Source organism: Macrosteles quadrilineatus, unplaced genomic scaffold (genome assembly GCF_028750875.1).
Source record: "Macrosteles quadrilineatus isolate MER2022 unplaced genomic scaffold, UCM_ALF_1.0 Scaffold_8__2_contigs__length_117827958, whole genome shotgun sequence".
In the NCBI taxonomy this organism is placed as follows: domain Eukaryota; kingdom Metazoa; phylum Arthropoda; class Insecta; order Hemiptera; family Cicadellidae; genus Macrosteles; species Macrosteles quadrilineatus.
The window spans coordinates 22965183-22988147 of record NW_026542601.1 but is presented as its reverse complement, the minus strand read 5'-3'; the positions used below and the strand labels follow the sequence as shown (position 1 = coordinate 22988147).

The window sequence follows — 22965 nt, the reverse complement described above, 5'->3', positions numbered from 1 at the left end:
AAATGTGTAAAACACCTGAAAGATAAATACAAATTCATCCATTTCCACGAAAGATCGTTGAAAAGTTATCAGCTACTAACAATGAAATGGAGTTCATAATTGGAAAGCGTTGATTAAAATACAAATAAACGTAAAATTGTGGACATTGTGGTAAAAACTGGGATGATTTCATAAAATGAAAGTTAAACAGGGTTAGGGTTCAATGAGGGTGTGCGGATGGTGGGTGGTAGTTAGTAGTTTAGGGGTGCGCCGCTAGGGGTGGACACTAGAGTATTTGTCAGTGGCAGTTTTGTGCGCCGCGTGTGTACATCTACATGGGATCAGTGCACGACGTGGAATTACATTTAATTTAATGTAGGTATAAAGAATTATATTTTTATGAAACTCATATACCTCCTATATGTCTTTTAAATGTCTTCTAGATACAATGTTATTTGAAAGGGTTAAAAATATGTGAGTTTATTGTAAAAGCTTTAGAAAATAAAAATAAAATGATCTCGTCAATAAAATATTTGATCAAAAACTTAATTAAGTGAAGTAGTTTTAATGTTAATATATTTTGATTATAGTGATGACAAGAACCGTAGTTAATATTTTATTTAATATCTGATAAAATAATACTATACTCTTATTTTACATTTCTCGGTTTCATATTTTTCATGTTTTTCCTTACATATTTGATTTCTTTATTTACTTACTGTTTGATTTGTAAACTTCTCAATAAGAACCTTTTTTATATAATGATATATAGAACTTAACATGATTTCTAACTACTCATTTCTCAAAATATCAAAAGTTTTTACACAAAATCTTTTGCTCTGTCGCGCGAATAAAACTAGTAATAATTTTTTCACAATTTATGTAAAATCGTACACTATGATATAAAGGTATTGAGCATTTTCTTTTCTGCATTTTCGGATAATACGATGCATACAGTTTTATACGTAAGCCATTCGTCACTATGAATTAATGTTTATTAACCTTTGTTTGAAGACTATTCTAAAAATCTAAAGACTGACCTAAAGCAGTGACGGTATTTACCACCAGTAGCTGTGATAAATTAGTGAATAAGGCAATTTTAGAATTAGCAATGTTTGACTTATTAACCCAAAAATTTACCACTAAGCTACCATGCCCGGTAATTTAATACTAGTGACATTTTTTGCTATCGATGTCTACTCAAAACAAAATTTCATTAAGCAGAAATATTCTTTCATTGGGTAAAGTAAAGTTACCTCACATTCAACGGTTGCCTGCACTAAGCAATACGTCTGGATCGCAGCACCATAATTAATTACAGGTACTTCCGCAGTGGCTGTTTAATTTGGCGCCCTTAACTGTTAATATTGTTCTAGCTCAGCCAGCCATTTACTGTTTATTGTTGTTGTTTGTTATATCACGTGCTTTTATTTTTGTTCGAGGTAAAGTTTACGTTAGCTCTTAATTTTTTGATATCACGAAAAAATTCTTAAAAAAATATTGCGTTGGTTAAAACAAGCTTAAAATAACCTACATAATTACCTTGTGATTTTGAATACAATTGTACACTTTTAGGACATTCTTTATGGAAAATAAATTAACCTTATTTCAGGAAAATACTTAGGCTTTGGTGATAAATTTACCATTCGATTTAATAAGGTAAAAATATGATGTTGTGATTGCATTTTTGTTATAAAAATAGTTTCACCTTTTTAATTATTAATACATATTAGCATGTGTAAAACTAATCCACAGCTAAACAAGTGGATTTTAAAAATATAAACTTTTTGGCTAGAGAAAACAACTATAAATATAAGGTGTTATTCTTGACATGAATCTAAAATGTCTGCACTGTTATGCGATGCGGTACCATATATCAACTTAGGGACAAGCTCGGAGAAAAATGTGCAGTCTGTTTCGATAAGGAATATTGCTTTATTGTAAATATTGTTTCTGTATCTGGAATCACGTTATGTAGTAGTTTATTTGTGAAAACGACTTCACAAATCTTAGAAAATCTTTAGAAAGTCTTTTCTGTTTGAAGAGGCTCATTTTCGTCTATTGTGATGATAGAAATCAGTGTGTATGCATCTTAACATTGTTTATTTTACGGATTGCCGTTTATACCTTTCAAACCATAATAAGTCCAGGTTTACCCAATTTTATACGTTGTCACATTAAATTATAAAAACATTTGAATATATATTGTACTCCCAAAAACAACAACAATAATTTACCAAAGTGCACCAATTTATACAAAAGATTACTGAGCGTAGCAATAAATCAAATGAATTAAAGATAAGTCCCAAGCTGAATGATTCAAATACAATAATCCAAATTATCAAAACAAAATCCTAATAATATATTTAAAAAGGTCTACATCTATATACATATTTCATATCATATAGTAATATAGGCAAAATTGTTTATGTTTTAGAAAAATGAGAATAGAATAATTAATCATTGTTTAGCCTTAAATACAGCATGTAAGGAAGTTAATGCAAAACAGCAATATATTACGTGTTCTTTGGAATGAATTCAATTGTTTTATCTACACACTATTGCAACCACAGAATCCTTTGAAAGTAAGATTTACTTCTGTAAAATCACTGACCATGATTGCCAGCTGTTTTTTTCCAAGTCCCGCACATTCCACTAAATACCTATAAGTGATGGACTTAATACGAAACTTATAAACTAGGCACTTGACAAGGCGATGTTTGTAGAATATACTGAGAGCTTTTAAAGACTTAGACACCAGTTTTCAACTTGGTTGACGCGACGGAACGGTGAAACATTAGCGTTGACAAGAAGTGATGTCAACTTTTAAACTTCCCTTTAAACCCTCCCGTCCCCCCCACCATAACATAGAACCTACGCCCGGGGACGTTTTGACGGATGGTGATGGATGGGAAATTCCTTCGGTCAACTTAACCATCGTTGGCTGTCAATTTTTAATATAGCGAAGTATTTCCATACATAATAACTTGGTTATACCGATAGGTTTTTTTTAATTACCCCCTAATCAGGTCTTTATTATTCATTGCCTACGTTATATTTCACAATATCTAATAAAGGTAATTTTAATCATTGGGTTATGTAGTGTATCACATACAAACACTAGGGATGGATAGAAATCTGAGACTCTAGCTAAGTAGCATGTTATTGTTTTTGTAGTAAAGTTGGCATGGTTTCACGTGACTTTGTAACAAAACACTTAAATATAGATTTAAATGGCTGTCACAATTCAACAAAACAGTCATATTAGTTGATTTTACCTAATGGGTTGTTACAAGTTTTAAATAATACAACCAGCTTAAGATTTTTGAATAATATAAAAATACTGAATTTTGAATAAAAATACGTTTCAGATACACATACACATGAATACGTAATTTACACATACCGAACGTTAAGAGGTATTGGGTAGGTAATTAAATGTAAATTTTACAGATTAAAGTAAATCCGTACAATCTTCTTTCCATCTATATAAGTATGAAAATATTAACTGAGAGTCATAGAAGTAGTTACTGTATGTAGTATATGGTATATTCTAATAAGTTGTTTTTAAGTTGTTGAATGCACTTATCTAACACTATCAATGTTTACGAGATACGATGCAATAATTTTTAGTTGAGACAAAGGTAAATAATCGCCTCATTTTATAATTTTTACCACGATAAAAATAATTGAAAGTTATGTTTTAACGGAGTAAAAATAACTAAAATTAATTACAAGTCCACATGTTTATCTTTAGTTTAGAAAAATTATACATAATGTATAAACTAGATAAAATAAATATATATTTAATGTTTTTATAACAGAGAGAACACCCCCTGGGTTTAAAACAGTTATTAAAACCCCACCGGTGTAAGAATGCATGTTTTTACAGCTAGAAATGAAACACAAAATAAACAAACAACTTGAACGTAATAACAATTCTGTCTGTCTGTAGGCTAAATTACAACACAGTGTGTTTAAAAGTTACGACATATGAGCTTTTCTATTTAAAAGCGACACAAACTTTCAGTTATTTCACTGAAATATCAACATGACACCTTGTTTTTCATCTAATTGTCCACTTGGCATGACAATGTTAGTTCCATTTAACAACGAAGTTTTTAGGAAAATGGATTTGTTCTTTACTTGAAAAAATATCGATCTTTGTTGCCATTGCGCAGGCAGAGAAAATGTGAGCTTTGTATAACAATTTTGAAATTTCTTTATTTTTTTCAACAACATTTCTGTGTTTTGTACCAGTTGTTTAAAGTTTAAAAATTCGGAATAGTAGATTTTTATTGGATTTTTTGAATATCTGTTATTTAATAGAATTTATTAATGAATTCTATACTTATTGTTTTTCAAAATTGTTTTTGGGACTATTAATTCAGTTTGGTCAAGTATTTGTGGCTAATCCGTGATAAAATGAAGCAGAAAATTAATTCAAAATTACAGTTAATATTTTAGCTTTACTAATGTTTGCGAGGCAATACGTAAGCATGTTAAAAAGTAAGCAAACAAGGAAACGCCTTGGGAATTTTTATTCATACCAAAAACAATAACTCGTAACATGTAGTCCTTAGGTGGTAGGACCTTAGGGGAAAATATCTTAACCATACGCATCTTAATTATCTTAAAATACAAAATAAAATAAAATACAGCATAAGAGTGAAAAAAACAACAATTGTTTTAGTAGTATATTATAAAGTATACCAAGTTTAAAATATGAAAACTAGTTAAATAATGACAATGAGTAATATAGTAATATAATATATTCTGAATATCAATCCAGAACAAATATATACAACAATTCTTTTAATAGTGCTTTAATGAAAACAATAATCTGTCGAAAATCATAACTATGTATACAATTTATATTTTTAATCTTACAAACAAATTAAATAACAATGGAGGCTTAATAGAACTTATTTTTTCACCAAGATTGGCATTAGACAAGCATTAGTTAGGTATAAAATGAAACTATAAGAATTGCAGAATTGTAGATTACTTTACTTACTAAACACATTATGCGTAAAAATATTCAAACTGTAGCGTGTTCTGTGAAAATTAAACTGTTACTAGAAAATGCAATCTATTAATTTACAAATACCAATTAAATTATTGGACAATTAAGCTGACTAATGACAAGTTAAATTGCATTTAGATTCAATTGAGTTGCTTCAACAGCGTTAACACCATTAGAGCATGATTCCAGGCTAGATTCCGGCTGAATAGTTAGATAACAATAACACGCCCAGTTGTCTCTAGAGTTTGAAGGTTGTAAATTATTGCGATGGCGTCGCGTTGCAGTAAAAAATATTGTGATACGATTAGTGCTGCTCTTCAAATTAGCTCTACTGTTATTCGTATATATTTTTGTGTATAATTGACATTTATATGTTTACGGTTTAGGTATAGTCTCTGTTAGTTATATTAATGCACAGTATTTAAGTATCACGAATATTTAAAAATTTAGCTAGAACTAGATTGTTCTTTTATTATTGCTATAAAATTGTTTTCAAAGTAGGGAAATAAAGTTAACCTCCTAAACATATTTTTTTAACCATTTTTTTTACAGAATAATCTTAGTAGTTTAGTAAACAAATCACTACAATGCCTTCAGAAATATGGCAAGCTTATCAAAAATAAATTTAGAAATCCTTATATTCATAACATACGGTATAAGCAACATTAATGTTTAAGTATTATAGGTTTGGAGACAAGTGTAACTTTGGTTTACCTGTCACATAGGTTCGTATTTTTTTCTTTGGGTTTTATAATACAGCTTTAAACAGCTTTCTGTTAGATAGTATCTTTAGTTGATATCGTAATAGCAAATTAAACACCATTTAAGTCTGAAGACGATATCACTTGTTGTCGAACCATTGGCCTTCAGATTTGAAGGTGAGCACTATAACCATTCAGCTACTTTGGCGATTGTAATAGAATTATTTATTTTTTTTCGGAATATTTACATTGGTTGTACCAATAATTATTCATTTCATCCAAATAAACACTCGTATAGCCAATGGCTCCACAATTCCCCTCTTCCAAAATTCAAGTTTAATTCAGAGGTATGAAGTAATCGTCATGTATGATTGTCTTTTATGTTTTAATGACACGTTTTTATTTCTTAAACCTATTATATATGGTCTCAATTAATACCTGCGATCTTAACAGATGTTTTTATTGTCATCATCCTTTTAATTTCGCAACAACATATTTAATAGGTCCATTTAATCTCCTAGCATTACGTAAAGGAAAATTTTCACGTTTTTGTTGTAGACAGTGATCTTTAAATAGTGATATTGGGCAAAACAATTTTGGTAGCACTATCATCGCTAGACCACCCATTAGAAGCCATACAGTTTTAGAGCTTCTTATCGTTTTAATAACTTTTAACGACATACTTTGTGTACTTGTTGTGTTGGCTTATAGATGTATTATTTTATAAAAATGTGTAACTAAATTTCTTTTAAATACGAAAGATTTTATAAACTGCGTTTTATCAAATTTTACTCAAGATTGTCGGAGTCGATTACTTATAAAATTTACTCAATAATTAGTTTAAAACTAAAATTATACAGAAGGGTGTGAATAGTAAATGTACCTACAAAATATAATAACCCAATAAATATTGAAATAATGAATGAAAACGTAATTATAATGTGAAATTATATATTACAATAAATATAAATGACATTTTGTAAAAAAAAAAAACAGAAATTCAGAATTGAACGTCAGTAACACAATAGTGTTAACAAAAACAATCACCCTGACCGATCTGATCATTGAATGTCACTACAACTGGGTAATTCGTTTGAATACTCGCGACACAGTGATTCTACAGCATTTCGACAATGCTAACTGTTGGTTTTGCCTAACGCTGCGCCACGGGTCATTTATAATGTCACTAGAATGGTTATTGATTGTCAATAAAGAGAATATTGCTCTGCGATCCTCCCTTAGTGACGTTTTTGTGGTTAACATTGCCAAAACTGCGTTTATCCGTTGGAAATGGTGCGGATAAAATCACAGTTATTACAAAAATAATACCCAATTTTGTGCACTGCGGAATGTTTGTCATAGTGGTTATCATATATTTTCAACATAGTGTTGTAAAACCATTTGCAATAATTAGTTGCAATAGGGCACGGCAAAATTATAAATGTTGATACTTAAAGTTTATTTACTTTGGCGTAAATACTTGACATAAATTGCATTAAAATGTCTCAGGTGGCTTATTTGTAAAACGAGTTTCGCTAAAAAATATTTGTTGGATTTGTTTTATATTAATTAATCAATAGGATTTAAGACACTAATTTTGAGAAATATGAGAGTTATTAATCTTAGCTTAGGATGTTACTGTCATCCAAGGAAAAATATTTTACACTATTACAAATATTAAATTGAGTGATTTTCAATTATGTTTATGAATAAAATTAATCTGTGTATTATTGTTTTTAATATAACGGAAAAGTGTTCATATGACTTTAGATTTTTCAATTCATACGCCTCAAATAATTGTTTTGAGTTGTTGTGATTTTGAATATTATGAATGTCTTAAAACATAAACTAGAAATGCTAGTACAAAAAGCTTCCAATATTTCAGAAGAACTATTTTCAAAGAAAGTATGTTGCAGACACAAGTATAAATGCAGTACGCTATACAATATTTTATTGCAAAAGATTGAAGGCACAGTGCGTATTCTGCAAAAGTAAAAATAAATATATAGAGGAAAGAAAGGTAATTTTTAGCAGATTCTGGCAAGAATGAAATTGAGTTTCATATATCTCGGCTACCTGCTAGAGAATTACAGTACTGTAATTTTAAATACAGAGTAGTAAACTGCTGGTAGTAATAATAGATCATCGATGTATTAGATCTGGTAAATCTAGACTACTAGCTCAACAGTGAGCTGGTATAATGGTAGAGCGTGATGCTACGGTCTTAGAGGCTTTGGTTTTGAAACCCACTAATCAAAAATGACGTTTGCTACGTAGAAAAGCCTCAAGTAAAGTGTCCAACGGTTCAGAGTTGGAGCACAGACAATGGAATAAACAATTAAAACATTAAAATTAACATTAAAGTATTATATTGTCTGTGGCTGGAGCCTACCATTATAGGGTGTGAAGTTAGGTCATGAGTATAAAATAAAACGACCAACTCAATAGGTCCAACTCTCTGACCTATAGTTACTATACAAGTCGTTATAAAACTATAATAACATTACGTTAGTGGATCATACAACCGTCCATAATCAACTATAATTGTTATATATCCCAAAAATATATCTTTTATTTTAATATTAATCATATGACTGGAATAATTTCACATTGTAAATAATTCAATGTTTATCTTTCATTATTAAGAAATAAACATGTATCAAGAGTTGTGTTCATATATTTTGTATTAATTTGTATTTAATAATTTGGCGACGAGGATGGGATATACAACAATAATTAACCTATTAGATACTATAATCTGCGTTATTGCAATTGGGTGTAAAATAGTTGACTGTGTACATACCACCCCTACATAACCCGGGACACATATCCTGGGTTACCATCATTTATTTGTTTTCAAAACTCTTCCCATCATTTTAAAAAACGCTTTAAGCATACGTGAATGCAGAATCAGTGAATCAACCTTTCGACGAATGAAATGTAAATCGCTCATATATTCATCTCCGTTAATAACAAACGTACGCACAAAGGAATAAATTATCGCATGTTTAAGCTGGCAATTTAGCGTTGTTCACTTTACAATTATTTTGAAATGACAATACATAATTTTTAATTTAAATCTGCCTATAGAAAAAATATCAATAGAGCCTAATTATATTATGAATTAAATTCATCATGACGGTGACGTATAGCTATTTAACAATTTTTACGTTTCGTAATTGGCTTAAATCTAATTCAACACGGTACTTAAGTGGAAAGGGTTATGACTTGAGGTCAGAATCAGGTAAACATTTCAAACAAAGTTAAAAAAAATATCATTATAAGGAAAATTATTTAAAGAAACTTCATTAAACTCAGTATTTATTTTATTAAAAACTCTATTGACAAATTGGTCTTCTCTACTCTAAATTTTATTTGTGAACAACTAACTGGAGAACAAATGGATTTTGTACAGCAAGGGAAATCAAAGGAATCTGACGAGTGTATATATTAAAGTCGAGTAGGAAGTAACTACTGTATTCCTCTATCATTGTACCAATGGTTATAGTTTTTTTGTACATCCCTCCTTCACGTGCTAGGAAGCTGTCCGAAATAGTTTTACACGCTACAGCTAGGCCTAGAGGTACTAATTATTGGTGATGGACGGTATTTAAACCCAATAACTCGGAGACCAAAGGCCCGCGCTCCACCATAGACCAGATACAGTAGAACAAAAGACTAGTTTCTCCATTCATGCAATGATCTTTGTAAAATTAGTATCTGTATAAAACTTGTTTCATGTAGATTTTTTAAGGTTTTTTTGTGTAAATAGCTCTGATTTAGATTCTATTTCAGAAAGGTGGGAATGCGAGGGTACGATGACTACCCGCCGCAGCAAGAGACGGTGTTTGACTCCCGCCTACCGTTCAGAAGTCCCCAAGAGGCGTACTACAAGCGGCCTCACCGACCCCGACGGTACAGCGCGGGGGCCGACTACGGCAGACAGATATACAGGACCTTCAGTGATGACCAGAAGATGCTGATACATGCGGGGGTGCAGGTCCCAGCTGAGGTAATAGCTAATTCTTCATTCTAAGATTACATTGATTCAAAACACTTTACCAAACCGACTCAAATACATATTTGATTGAATATACTCGTTATTTCAATTTTATTAGTATATTCATAATTTGGTACCAACTTTTAGCTTAAAGGGGCCTCTTTGAATTACAAATACAATATTCCTGACGTTTAGTGATGTGAAATGGACGTGACCTAGTAGTTTAGACTATTATTTTTCATCCATAAAAAAGAAAATAGTATAGGTATATTAGGCGTTCTGCGAGTAGAATTGGGTCGAAGTAGAAGCGATCATACTCATCATATTTTGAAATAGATGAATTAATAGTGCAAACACTAAACTAAAGATGTATATTAACTCTTTGCTATCCTCAGGTGTACCCGTACCCTGACACCCGGTACTACGGGTCGATGCCCCGGAGGCCAAGGAAGCAGTGTCCTGAGGATTGTGTGACTATGGGTGTCTGCGAGGCCCCACCGTGTTGCTGTGAGGATGAGTGGTACTCCCGTGGTGGTGGGGGGTTCTACCCTAGTGATATACCTCCTTGCCCTCCCGCCCCTACGATCAGCAACCCTGCGTTGTACAGGGAACCACCTTCCCAGCCTAGGAGCTACAGGGATCCTCCTCGCTCACAAACTCCAACCAGGTGAGTGTAGTTTAAGTAATGATATCATACTTACCAGAATGGAGAATTTAAGATTTTGGTAGCTACGGGAGATTCATTTTCCTCCTCCCATTCTCTTAGAGACATCAGAAAATCCACCATCCCAGATATCTCCAATAGTTAAGTCATTGAATTAGCCATACACCCTTTCGGATGAGAAAATAGTCCTAGTTTCCTTGTGGCACTCTAGAACGTTTACAAAATCTTCTTTCACCCCGAAGAGCTACAGGGAACCCCTCACCTGCAAACACCTACCGGAGTAAAATTTGTCAAATCGTATTCTTGCCGATAAAAAGAGAACTAAAGACTTGAGAGAACTAAAAATCTGAGGAAACTATAGAAATCTAGAAAAATAAACTTGCTGGAAATACCAAAGAATGTTTGACTAAAATGTAAATGATACAAAGTTTGAATAGTTTTTCACTGAATGTACAACTATGAATTTCTCATAATATCTTCGGGTTCATTAACCAAACAGTTGATGTTAACAGAGTTTTAAAATAATTGCACTGATTTCAGTATAATTGAATTTTTGTTTATTGCCAGCCACTCGTTTTAGCTGCCAGATTTTTTTGTTGATATGGTTGTTGCAAATATATTGCGATCTTCTCAGACATGTAAACGAAGATATAACGCTCACAACTATTAGCTATTAGTAATAGATAGAACCTAATCTAAAAGTACAAAAATACCGAAATTTGAACGTATGAGTAAAAGTATAAATACGTAAATTTCCTGACCATCCGAACAGGGATATAAAAGTTTATTTCGCTGAAGTGTGACGAACAGATATTTATGGACATCGATGTAAATATTTTAGAGTTGTTTGACGTCTCGGAACAGATGTAAATCAAGGTACCATCATTTTTATGATTGCAGAGTACAAATATTTTATACAAATAACTTGTGTACAAGGAAATTTTGAACGATTTAAATTCTGAACATTCTTATCATAATCAATAACATGTGTAAGTATATGTGTGGTGTTATAAATGGGTTGTTACCCATTTGCATCTTGCAATCATTGCAAAGAATTCAAGATCGAAATAACAAATGAAGTTAAAAACTATGAAATCCACTGAAAATAACTAATAAACACATTTGACTGTTAATTGAAAGCACAAAAAATCATTACAGGGGAAACACTACAAAACACTACAGGGGAAAAGAAGTATAACAGAACGCACGTTTGAGTGTCTCAATAAAATAATACTTTTAATTGAAATGGCTAGACCATACGAAGGTAGGTATTTTAAGCCAAGTATGAATGGAGATGAGGGTAGGATGAGTGCTGCGATCTTGTAGGCTTGTTACTGACTAAGCCCGTCATGTTTCTAGACAGGACTGTTAGTTAATATCCCATACAGCCAATGGCAACTAACGGACCTACAGTTTATAGTGGAATCGGAACCTCATTTTTGCCATGCAATTTACGGATTGGTCTAATTATCAGGATAGGACTGCAGATAGTAGTAGACTCTCTAGTGCGAACTTTAATCAACACCAGGGAGTATCGCATTCACAGATTATGCCTTAAAAATATACATAATTCGTGACTTCCAAGTAGCTGGATTACAGGACGACGCCACGGTCCCAGTCTACAGAGCTTCAAATTCAATGATGTTTGGTGATATCTAGTCCACACATAGATGGAATATGATATTCAGTATCAAAAATGACAGTATTTCACTGACTCCGGAGTAAATGTTTTCAATACTCTCTCTTTTTACAATTTTATACAGTAGTTTCTTCCATTACCACACAATTTGTTTTCCATTACAGGTACACCCAGGTCCATACTCCCACCAGACCCTCCCGTGCTCAGACCCCCACACGTACCCATGTCTATCGTGACCGTTCCATGAGTCGCAGCTCTAGCAGAGAGTTGAAGATGAACGGTCACGGTAACGCCCCCTACTGCCAGCGAGGGCGAACACCCAGGGATGACACTGACTCCGAGGAGGACATAGTCATGACTGCCCCTCTGGCTGCCGAGTGCCACTGTGCTTGTGACCACATCATCAACGGCAGCTACCGCCAACTCAAGGAGGTAGGCTGCTCTGTATGTGGTTATGTATTATCATGAAATAGTGGGTTCAGTAGAGGGGTTTCTACTAACAGTGCTAATATGGTAACTGTTATATTGTATGTTCTAGGTTCTGTGATGCTTTAAGTGTACTTTTAAATATTTAAAGTGGCAAATTTACTTTACCCATCCACTTTTCTTGGTACGTTTAAATTTAATTTGAAATGAATTTAATAACTTTATTGCCAGCTATAACATCAGCAATTTTTTTAAAGCTCTAGATTTAAGTCTCCGGAATATAAACAATTTGGTTCTTAAACATAATTATAAGTTAATTTTATTCGTTTATATTTACTCCTAATGCAAATTATATCAGCTATAAATTTTACCATTATGGTCTTATGCGTTTCTATTTAGTGACATTTTGAGTATATCAATAATTTGAAGTTCCTGATTTAATCATGCAACATATATAGATAGATTTATATAAAGAAATGTGCTCGGTAAACCAACCTATATCCTCTTTGTATTTATTTATATGACCATGTCACTTTGTTTGTTGTAATGTAAAAACAGTTTGTTACAAGCATAATATATTGGAATCTGTTTAGTTAACACGTTAAACAAATCACTTAAAGTTGGCAAAGAGTAAAAACAAAGATGAGTTTCTATGTGTAACATGAATAGGGTTAATACGCGTGTGGCGTATTTTATTCATACAGATACATTTTAATAGTGTAAATAACAATTAAGTAGTTGTATCCATACCAGGCTCGCTGGAATCTCTTAGGAGGAAAAGGTCGTCAATCCTCAACAAGTGATCATCATTCAGAGGACGATTCTTATCGCTATGTTTCAAGACTCAAATCAAAATTCAAGCCAATTCCAGAGGTTTGATACGGACATCAAGTTTTGATTGTAATTTGTATTATTTCTGCTAAGCAATTTCGTATAGCAGATTACGTGCTACACATTTTCTATTTTAAAGCAGTTTTGGGTATTGTATTTCTTACATGTATTTGCTTAAGCTGGTGAAATGTTTCTAAATTTTATCTTACCGTAATATTTATAACGCTTTTGTCTGCCAGTTGTACCTTCACTGTAGATCGTGTAATCTTACATTATAGGCCTACTTATCATACTCATGTTATTAAACATTGCTTACAAAATGGAAAAAAAATCACCCTCAGCAGTTTTACATAAGTGAAGAAGTAAAGTAGTTATTTGGTAGTTGTGTGTAATGATTTGTGTGCTTTGAAAAGTACGGTTTTCATATTTTTGACGCAGAAACAATATGTTCTAAAAGCATTCTTCATGTGTTTTGTTAAAGGTATCAATAAGTACTTGACCTTGACTCTTATCTTTTATGACTTGCCTCCCTTTATCTAACCATTCCTTAAAATTAACTTGACTAGTAGCTTGTATAAGGCGCTTGCTTAGTGACACCATTTATCTGTTTAGTAAAATGTCCCCAGCCAAATTCTAGGTGTACAAAAATGTTATTCCACTATCAGTAAAAACAAATATAAAAAAAATACTATGATAGATGTTAAGCATACGAAGTGATATTTCATTTTAATATTTTTTATTGAATACAAAGATTCCAGTAATCGTAACAGTCTTGGTAGTAGATCAGGTGATGTCGAAAAATGTAGCAATAATCCAAACAATCCAAATAAACAGCTGATTTAAACTGTAACAGATGTTCAACATTCAATTGCATATTCATGGGAATCGTGGAATCAACCAAACCAAAAACGTTGAGATACGCCTGATGATATAGTTGTTTTTTATTTTAAATTTTACTAATTAAAAAAAATTGTGGAATCTAAATTCATAACAATCCTAAAGTCGATCAAATTAAACCGGCAAGGAAAATAGAAAAAAAACAACAGCAATAATCATTAAATTAATTCAATACAAAACGGTAACTTATTATGTAAGTATTGAGTCCAAGTCAGATGTGTTTATGTACAACAAAGGAGAAATGAATAAAATACTTACATTTCCATGACGGAAATGATACACAGAATAAGATATTGTGGGGATAATACGTCATAACCAAACATAGCATCGAACTTGTGACAAGTGTTGGATTGTTAGCAGAAAACCTGGAGATGATCTATTGTACATATATTGTAATGTACGTGACGGTTTTACATAATGTTTTGAGAAAGGAAATTACAAAATTATCTCCAGAATGTAAATATTGTACAGGGCAACTCATTAAGAATACATACTCCAGACGAAAACCTGGTAAGTGTTGGATTGGTAACACTGAACTTTGAGGGACTTAGTTGTACGTCAAATGTAATGTACGTGACTTGATGGTGTGACTCTACGTGACCCTGGTGTGACGATGTTCCAGGAAGACAGCACACAGTTTCCTCCAGACGTGACCCAACCTAACAAGGAGGAGGTGACGTTCTATCCGCGACATCCTCCTTCCACTACCTCCACCTCCACCACCACGGGTGAGTATTCTGAACCAACCATCATCAGTGTTAATAAAAAAGGAAAAAAAAACTATTATTAAGTATTTTATCTATGTTTTTGTTGCTCCCTTTACCTAACCATTCCTCAAAGTTAACTTGACTATTCTGCTAGCAAAGTAATTAACCAACTTTAGTCGTAGAGGCACAAACTAACTACGACTCGTGGCTTTTGTTTTATTTAGTATATTATAAATTTAAATCAGTACGCCTGACTAGAAAATAATTATTCGTGACTAAAGCTATCCCCACCAAGAGCTTAACCAAATTATACATAAAATTAAAAAAAAAAATACTATTTTTACCTTGATCCAAACAAATACCATCTTGTAGAACGTTGTAGAAAAATAGATTAAGGATTGTTTAGCAGAGCTTATGCTAATAAAACCAGCATACGATCTATGTAGGATACTGGAAATATTCTATCAATATCCAAGGGGTCACATAGAGCACCTTCTATTATTGTAATACCTTCTATAAACTCTAGAAATGATCACAGGCCTGCATAACATTTAAAATAGTCATTTTTATATACATATGAAACCATTATGACCCATACGAAGCATATTTCTTATAGTAACATTATGTTGTTGAGCATACTTATTATAAAAATATGACCTTAAGACTTTTTTTTTAGAAAAAATCTGTTTTGGATGGACAAGCTAGTGAATAAAACGTTGGGTTGCTTTCGTTAGTGTCGGCCATGAAAATGAATACTCAACATAGTATAACTTTGTTTCAGAACTTATTTAAAACGTACTTACCGGATTCCTTATTTCCTTTCAAATTCCTAGGCTGTATGCTGCTAGTGGATCTGTTCAGCTCGGGTCGGGCTCGCCACCGCTGGTTGGTGGGGGCTGCAGTCCTACTAGCAGCGGCCGCAGGAGTGGGGGTACCCCTAGCTCTCAGTATACAGTCAGGGGCCAGCTACGAAGAGCGGCTGGAAATGGCGCACAAACTGCTCAAAGAAACTCCACTGATAGATGGGTAAGTGTAAATTAATCTACAAAACTGGACGTCGTGACGTTTTACTGTCATTGAAAACCCACCAGAGAAAAGTTAGAATCAAAACCAATGTAGGGATTTATCCAGCTGGACCATATATTGGGGAGCCAACTGACTATTCCTGTGTACATTAGGCTTGCCTTTGATCTTCTCTCAGCCAAATATTTTGCCCCAGGTTATCAGTGTGCACGTAAAATGTAATGTACAGGTTATTGAGATCAGTAAATAGCACTTTTGTTGGTAACTAATGTTATACTTTACTCATAATACACATGTTTACCTTATCATAATAGCAATTAGGTACTTGAAATAACATTATGGTAATCAATAAAAACGAGCTGGTGGCCCGTCCTACGTACGGGAATCGAGTTGTCATCTAAAACGGAATAATTCAGAACATCTACACGCATAGACACAAATTCTGACAGTTTTAATGGGGAAGATCACCTTATAAACAAATGTAACGTGACCACCTATTTATTCCATTCGAATATAGATCTAAAATATGGCGATATGTATTTTAAATCCGATAATATTACCATAAAACACCATTTGTGTCGATTTGAAAAATCTTGAAGTGAGATTGGCGACCGATTCTGGCTTTGAGTAGAGTAGCTACATGCCACCTCCAATTGCATACTGTACTACTTATGTACTTACTGTACCTTATCTTACCTCCGTGACCACTGAAACTTATATGAGGATTCTCTTCTATCACCTGCCTCTTCAAAATTTAGATCCCAGTCTGAGGATGCATTTCATAACATGATATTTCCCGTCTATCGTGTGGTACTCCTTGGATTATACTTTTTAAAAGATTATGCACAGCCTGTCCATCCAAGCTTTAGCTACTTCTGCAAAGCATCCATATATTTGGGTGTTAACACATTTCTCTTAGCTCTCTGTTCTTTTTTACTTCGACCTCCGGGCCGTTATCTTGAACTGGTCTGTATATTTTCTCTGCACTTTTCGGTTCTTTGGTCAGTGCCCAAGTTTCTGAATCATCAGTACTACGGGGATAGTTGGTATGGTATGAGTCGAGTTTGGTTTCTGCTGCACCCTGCAGTTTGTTTAACAGTTTTATAGAGACCTACTACACCGATTGACGCTTTCATTACTAACCAAAATTTTAGTATGCCGACATACTCACATTCAAACATAGGCCTACAGAAAAAGAAGTATCAACACGTAAACCACTTATGTCTTTAACAATGAAGCGATAAACTGCTGACAACATATTTCCCAAATATGAGTTGAAATTTGCAATGCATAAACTAAATACTTACACAGATTGCATTTACGACAAAACTTGATTAAACGCAAGTGTTTGAGATGTTTAGTTCAAAATAACACATTTCCTGATAACGCAGATCCTTCACGGTAAGGGAAAACCAAGGCGTACTACCTACATTTTAAAGTGAAATAGTATGTAGGCAAACACCAACGAACAATATTTTTGTAAACAAACAACTCGTAACATAAACATTTCAATGACAGTTATAAACCAGCTGTTAGTTAAACCAGCATTGAAAATACTTTAAATTGCTAGCGTCGGCTGCTAGACTTTTTAAAAATTAAAACCTAATTTATAAAAAACTGAAACCCTAAACTAAAATTATGGCTTCGACATTCCCTAGTTCTCAAAATTATCTTTCTTTCAACACAAAAATCATGCAAATCCGCCAAGTGGTTGATTCAGAATCGTGAAATAAAAAAAACCTGTTTCGTTTTAATATTATAGATAAGCGCAATGAAAAAATACCCTGTGTATTTCTTTGTTGGCTTAGCTAACTTGATGATTATATGTATTTCAGAAATAATCACGGTCATTTTTTATCACTAATCGATAAAAATTAGTTTTTAAATTTCTATAGATGATGAATCTCAGCTTGTATTTATCTTTTACATAGCTTGTTTATAAATGATTTAAAATGTATACGATTTAGTTGATTAATAGAAAAGTAAGTTTATCTAGCTAGCAAAAGTTTTTAAATGCAAAGGAGCTTAACCACACATAGGCCTACGTTTGTTTTGTTGGTACAGACTATAGGAATAATCAAGGGCACAGGAATAAAGAAATTGTGCGATCGCAGTTGTCTGAAAACAGCGTTCAAGTCACATGTCATTCTCTGTTTATTTTCGAAACCAATTTTCTTTGTAGTTTTGTAGTTTTATGATATGATAACGTAAAAAACACAAAAATCAAAGAGTTAGTATTAAATTATTTGTTTTAAGCTAATCTTTGGCAATTGTAGCTTATGTTATCTAAGAGGTTATTGTGAATAGTCCCCATATTAGTTAATCAGTAAAAAACACACACATGCAAATCAGAACGTGTCCATAAGTATAAAGGAAAATGAATAGAACTCTAAATCAAACACTTTTTTCAGAATTTCTTTACTACAAGTTGCACCAATAGCAAGTTTAAGGACCAATACATGAAGGATGTAAAGCAGTAATTAAATAACTTACTTTATTATAAATATACAATCACATTGATCTTCCAAGGAACATAAAAAGTTTACGGACAAAGTAGTCAAGAAATAATTCATGTTATTTTATATTTTCAGTCACAACGATCTTCCATGGAACATCCGGAAGTTTGTCCACAACAGGTTGAATGAGTTCCGGTTCGGGGAGGACCTGCGTCAGGTGCCTCCCTGGTCACTTAGTGCCTGGTCACACACTGACCTTAAAAGACTACGAGCGGGCCATGTCTCGGCTCAGGTAACCTCTGACCTTTACTTATACATTCGATTCATAGATTCGTAAATAATACATACGAAGGTCCAGTTTCAAAATATCGAAAAAGTTACTGACATTTCACAGGATTGAACTGGTATCGTTCTCAAACACGATAGCTCCGTGGCAGTGTACTGTTATTAAAGAAATTATAGATATTTACTCAGAAAAAGTGGACTTGGCTTTCACATTGATTTACTCACTCAACTATATTTTTAGTAAAAACAAAAACATTTCAATAATTAGAACCATATGATTTAAATAAAGAATTTATGGTAAAGTCTAACCAGTTATAAAAAGCATGACTAGGTTAGTAAAAAAATCGGCTGTCTTCACTATCTCATAACCTTGAATATTCGATGAACACCAAAGGCATTAAAACTCTTTGTCTATGCAGGAAATACCTTAACAAGCTAAATAGTAGGTAGGGTCCACCCATTTTTATATATACAAAAACATACATTGTGGCACTAGACAATGTTTACACATTTGTGGAGTAAATTCTTAAGGAAAGGAGTAGTGTGGGCTCCAGAGAAAATTTAATTTGAGACTTTTAAGGTTAAGTGGTTGATTCAAAATTAATCTGAAACCAAATATTTAAAGCTGTAGATGATTTTGTTTTCACCATCATGTTATATTCAACAAAACATGTTCTTGAAGCTTCACACTAACAATGAAGTAACGTGGGTTCCTAAAACAAACTCCCCTGAGATAAAACTCGATAAATAATAAGTTTCCTCAACTTTCGGAACAGAGGAAAACTACTTTGGTTGGTTGAACAAGAACTTGAGATTCTTATTCAGCATAAATATTCACGGGCAATTAATCTCCCGGTTATGGCGGAAAGTCCAGAATTATCCGGAAAAGCAAAGTTTGCATAAAACCAATTTCCAGCAAGCTGTTGTATAATAACGTGGAATTCGATTACTGCTCTAGTGCTTACAGAAGTTGTATCTAGATTTGCATGCGGCTGGGTGAGCTTAGTCTAATTGCACTCTTGCCACCTGCACACTCAAAGTGGCTTAACACTCCCTCGGATTTGCTGTTTGTATCTAGATAGCAGATTAGGCAGAAAATCCACCTGAAAGTCCACATTAGTTTCATTAGATACGAAAGCGAGGTGTTTTAAGTGATATTTGTTGAAAACTTTCAGCTTATCATACATAATATTGATTCCATTTATTAATAGTTTTATTAAGGATAGAAAACATTATACAAAATTGTTTTCTCACTATTGTTAGCTATATCGTTCTAACATCTTTAGTGGGAGCGTTGGATTATATTTCAAACACAGAGGCCGTAAAAATACACAACATTTAAGTAAGAATTAAAACCCACGGTGTCAAAATAACTTGTTATTTTTAATAAGTAATTCGTTGTTTCAAAAAAGGCAATTTTTAATTTAGGGCAAAGAATTTAATGCCTGGTGTTCTAAAAGGGTTAATAATTTTAACTTTCTTCATTTTATGACAGTTTTGGGCTGCATACGTGCCTTGTGAGTCACAGTTCAAAGACGCTGTCCAGTTGACCTTGGAACAGATTGATGTTATCAAGAGGCTGACTGACAAGTACAGTCCTCCTCTCACCTACTGCACCTCTGCTAAAGGTACCAGGGAGAATATTAATTAATTGACAAAACTAACAATCAACTGGACCCTAAAGTAATGACAGTCTCAGAATCAACTATACTTAAAAGTTAATCAAAACGCTATCAAGTTCAATTCAGGAACCTTTTTTAGTTTCCCTTCAAAATGGTGCTTCTTATATTGTTAACTGAGAATCATTTTCACGTACTTTGTTTTTCAAGTAATGAATCTGTGTACTACAACATTAAAAAATTTATATTTGAGGTGAACTGATTACATATTAAATTCCGATCTTGCTTACTCCTTGTTGTTCACTTTTAAAAACAAAGAACAGTGCATAATCAGTGCAGGGGACCACATAATCAGTTTGCAACCCTCAGGACTATCCTCTGGTGCTGACGAACTACATTTCATACATACCGAATAAGGGAAAAAACCTCACGCTTCTTTTAGGGTGATAGGAAATGCCTCTATTAGATTTTTAGTTCAAAGTGCTTTTTCTTTTTCCACAACACATGAGTGTACATCTTAGAATTACATGGCAGTGGAATTATTTTCAGTAAGATTACTAAGAGCAGTTCTTGTTTGTCTAGAGATTTCAGACGCCCACGCTAAAGGAGGGATGTGTAGCCTGATAGGGGTGGAGGGGGGCCACTCACTAGCCAATAGTCTTCCAGTATTGAGGGTGCTGTACAGTCTAGGGGTGCGATACCTCACACTTACCTCTACCTGCAACACACAATGGTAGGTCACGTGACTTTTGGTACTGACTGTACCTAGAAACGTATGTGTTAATTCAGAAACATTTTATTTGGAAATTACATAAGTGTAAGGTTACATGTTTGCTGGGTTTTAGGTTTAATTATGGACAGCAGTAGATCTGATTTTATATTAAAGTTCAATAGTAGTATTTACAACGAAAATGGACTTAGTTGAATTTAGACACGGACACAGTGAGCTGCTGTCAAATACTGATTCCTGACTTTGAATAGTACAATTCACCCTATAAATGTGGATTATGTTTTATGTGTAGGTAATGTTGGTAAAGTTTAGAAAACACTGACGTTATATTGATTTTTTATATTATATTTTTCCTTTACTTTTAGGTGTATAAGCAATTTGTGATTGATCGTTCGGTTATAAAACCATTGTGCATGTTTTTATTTACAATTAGAGTGCATAATTAGGTAAAATAGTATTGGAAAATGTTAAATAAACAGAAATAAAATAGTAGCTAAACGTTAAATGGCCTACACGAAACGGGTGAAGCTTACTTTGAATTTGTCTTTAGCCAAACGATAAATATGATAAATATGGTTCACGCTCATACACTAACTTTCCAACTAAGCCACAATAAAAGAAAACTTCTTGTAAAATTTTAATTTATACTAAGTGAACTATTTGATTGTACACATTTTTAGATAATATAAAATGTTGTTAATTTGTATTCATATGGGTTCACATAATCTTTTTTTAATAAATACTTGTGTTTTTACTATATAATTTACATAATATGTTAGAAATAATAGGTATAAAAAAATACAAATCATGACACATGTGTAACCTTAAGACACGTTAAATTGTTTAACGTTTTTACATTGATACAACGTGTTTGCAAGAAAATTTAAACTTATGTGTGAACAAACCTTTAGCTTATACATTGACAAATATATATATTTGGCCAATGCAAACTAATCCATCTGCTACCCAATAAAAACCAATGTGATTCTAGTTCTTAGATTACCACTTGACATTTATACATGTGAGAACTATTACCACACATTCACATCGATGAAATTCAAATAAATGGATAGGTGTATCACAATAAATGAGTTATTTGAAAAGTGTCATACAATCCTAGCAAACAACGCAATGACTGCGTTTCATAGATAGCTTGGATAGTGCTTTGGATACCGGTAGTCGTTGTTGGTTTAGCATAAATATTTGCTAGAGGGTTGATGACAAATGGTATTTATGTATAAGTACGCTGTTTAAAATTTAAATTATACTCTTGAATAATATCACTATCTTAAATGTTATGATATAATTTTAAATCCTTAATGATATGAGAAACCAATACATACTCGTATACCTTATCCTAAAATTACAGTTTAATTATGGCGACTTATGTATTACAGTAGTTTTCCATTTTATAGTACAGTTGAGTGACCTTAATGTTTATTTATTTTATTTCATATTCAAATGAAAACATTTTTTTACCAAGGGCGGACTCTTCCCTGGTAGAACTGCCTGGGAAAAAAGCTCAACATGGGGGATTGACGAATTTTGGAAAAGTAAGTAAATCCTTATAAAACATCGTAGGTTAAATTAAAACTATAATTCCAATATAGTCCATAGTATGTAGTAAGTACAAGTTAGTGTAGGCTATCTATATCCCCACGCTGGTAGAGCAACATTAAGAGTGAGGCTGTACAAATATCATTATAACACGTAAAAGTAGGTAGTTTAAAAAATGTTTATACTTTGATTACACATTGCCTTAAAATTCTTGAAGTATGTGTTTATATTAATGATAAATGAAGGCATACTTTAACGAGGTGTTAGGTGTAATATTTTTCATAGACTTGATAATCATAGTCAGTTTAGGAAATAATTTTGTAAAGACAATTGTCTATATGATGATATTTTTCTAAAGAAAAATCCCAAATTTCACTATTTGTTTTCTGAATATCTTTGTGACTCCTTTCTTATTATTAACATGA

At 32.8% G+C, this 22965-nt stretch overlaps 1 protein-coding gene across 1 annotated transcript in view; it reads left to right on the top strand.

Annotated features, from left to right (window-relative positions):
• The first annotated feature begins 244 nt into the window (after positions 1-244).
• LOC129000262 (dipeptidase 1-like) overlaps positions 245-22965 on the top strand; it is a 34036-nt gene continuing 11315 nt past the window's right edge. Inside the window, exons 1-10 of the mRNA XM_054427223.1 lie at positions 245-354; positions 9502-9718; positions 10102-10373; positions 12174-12441; positions 14786-14891; positions 15704-15896; positions 18485-18641; positions 20130-20262; positions 20836-20986; positions 22467-22536. Of these exons, the coding sequence (XP_054283198.1) occupies positions 9512-9718; positions 10102-10373; positions 12174-12441; positions 14786-14891; positions 15704-15896; positions 18485-18641; positions 20130-20262; positions 20836-20986; positions 22467-22536 (1557 nt within the window). The 5' untranslated portion in view covers positions 245-354; positions 9502-9511. The remainder of the gene's footprint in view (positions 355-9501; positions 9719-10101; positions 10374-12173; positions 12442-14785; positions 14892-15703; positions 15897-18484; positions 18642-20129; positions 20263-20835; positions 20987-22466; positions 22537-22965) is intronic.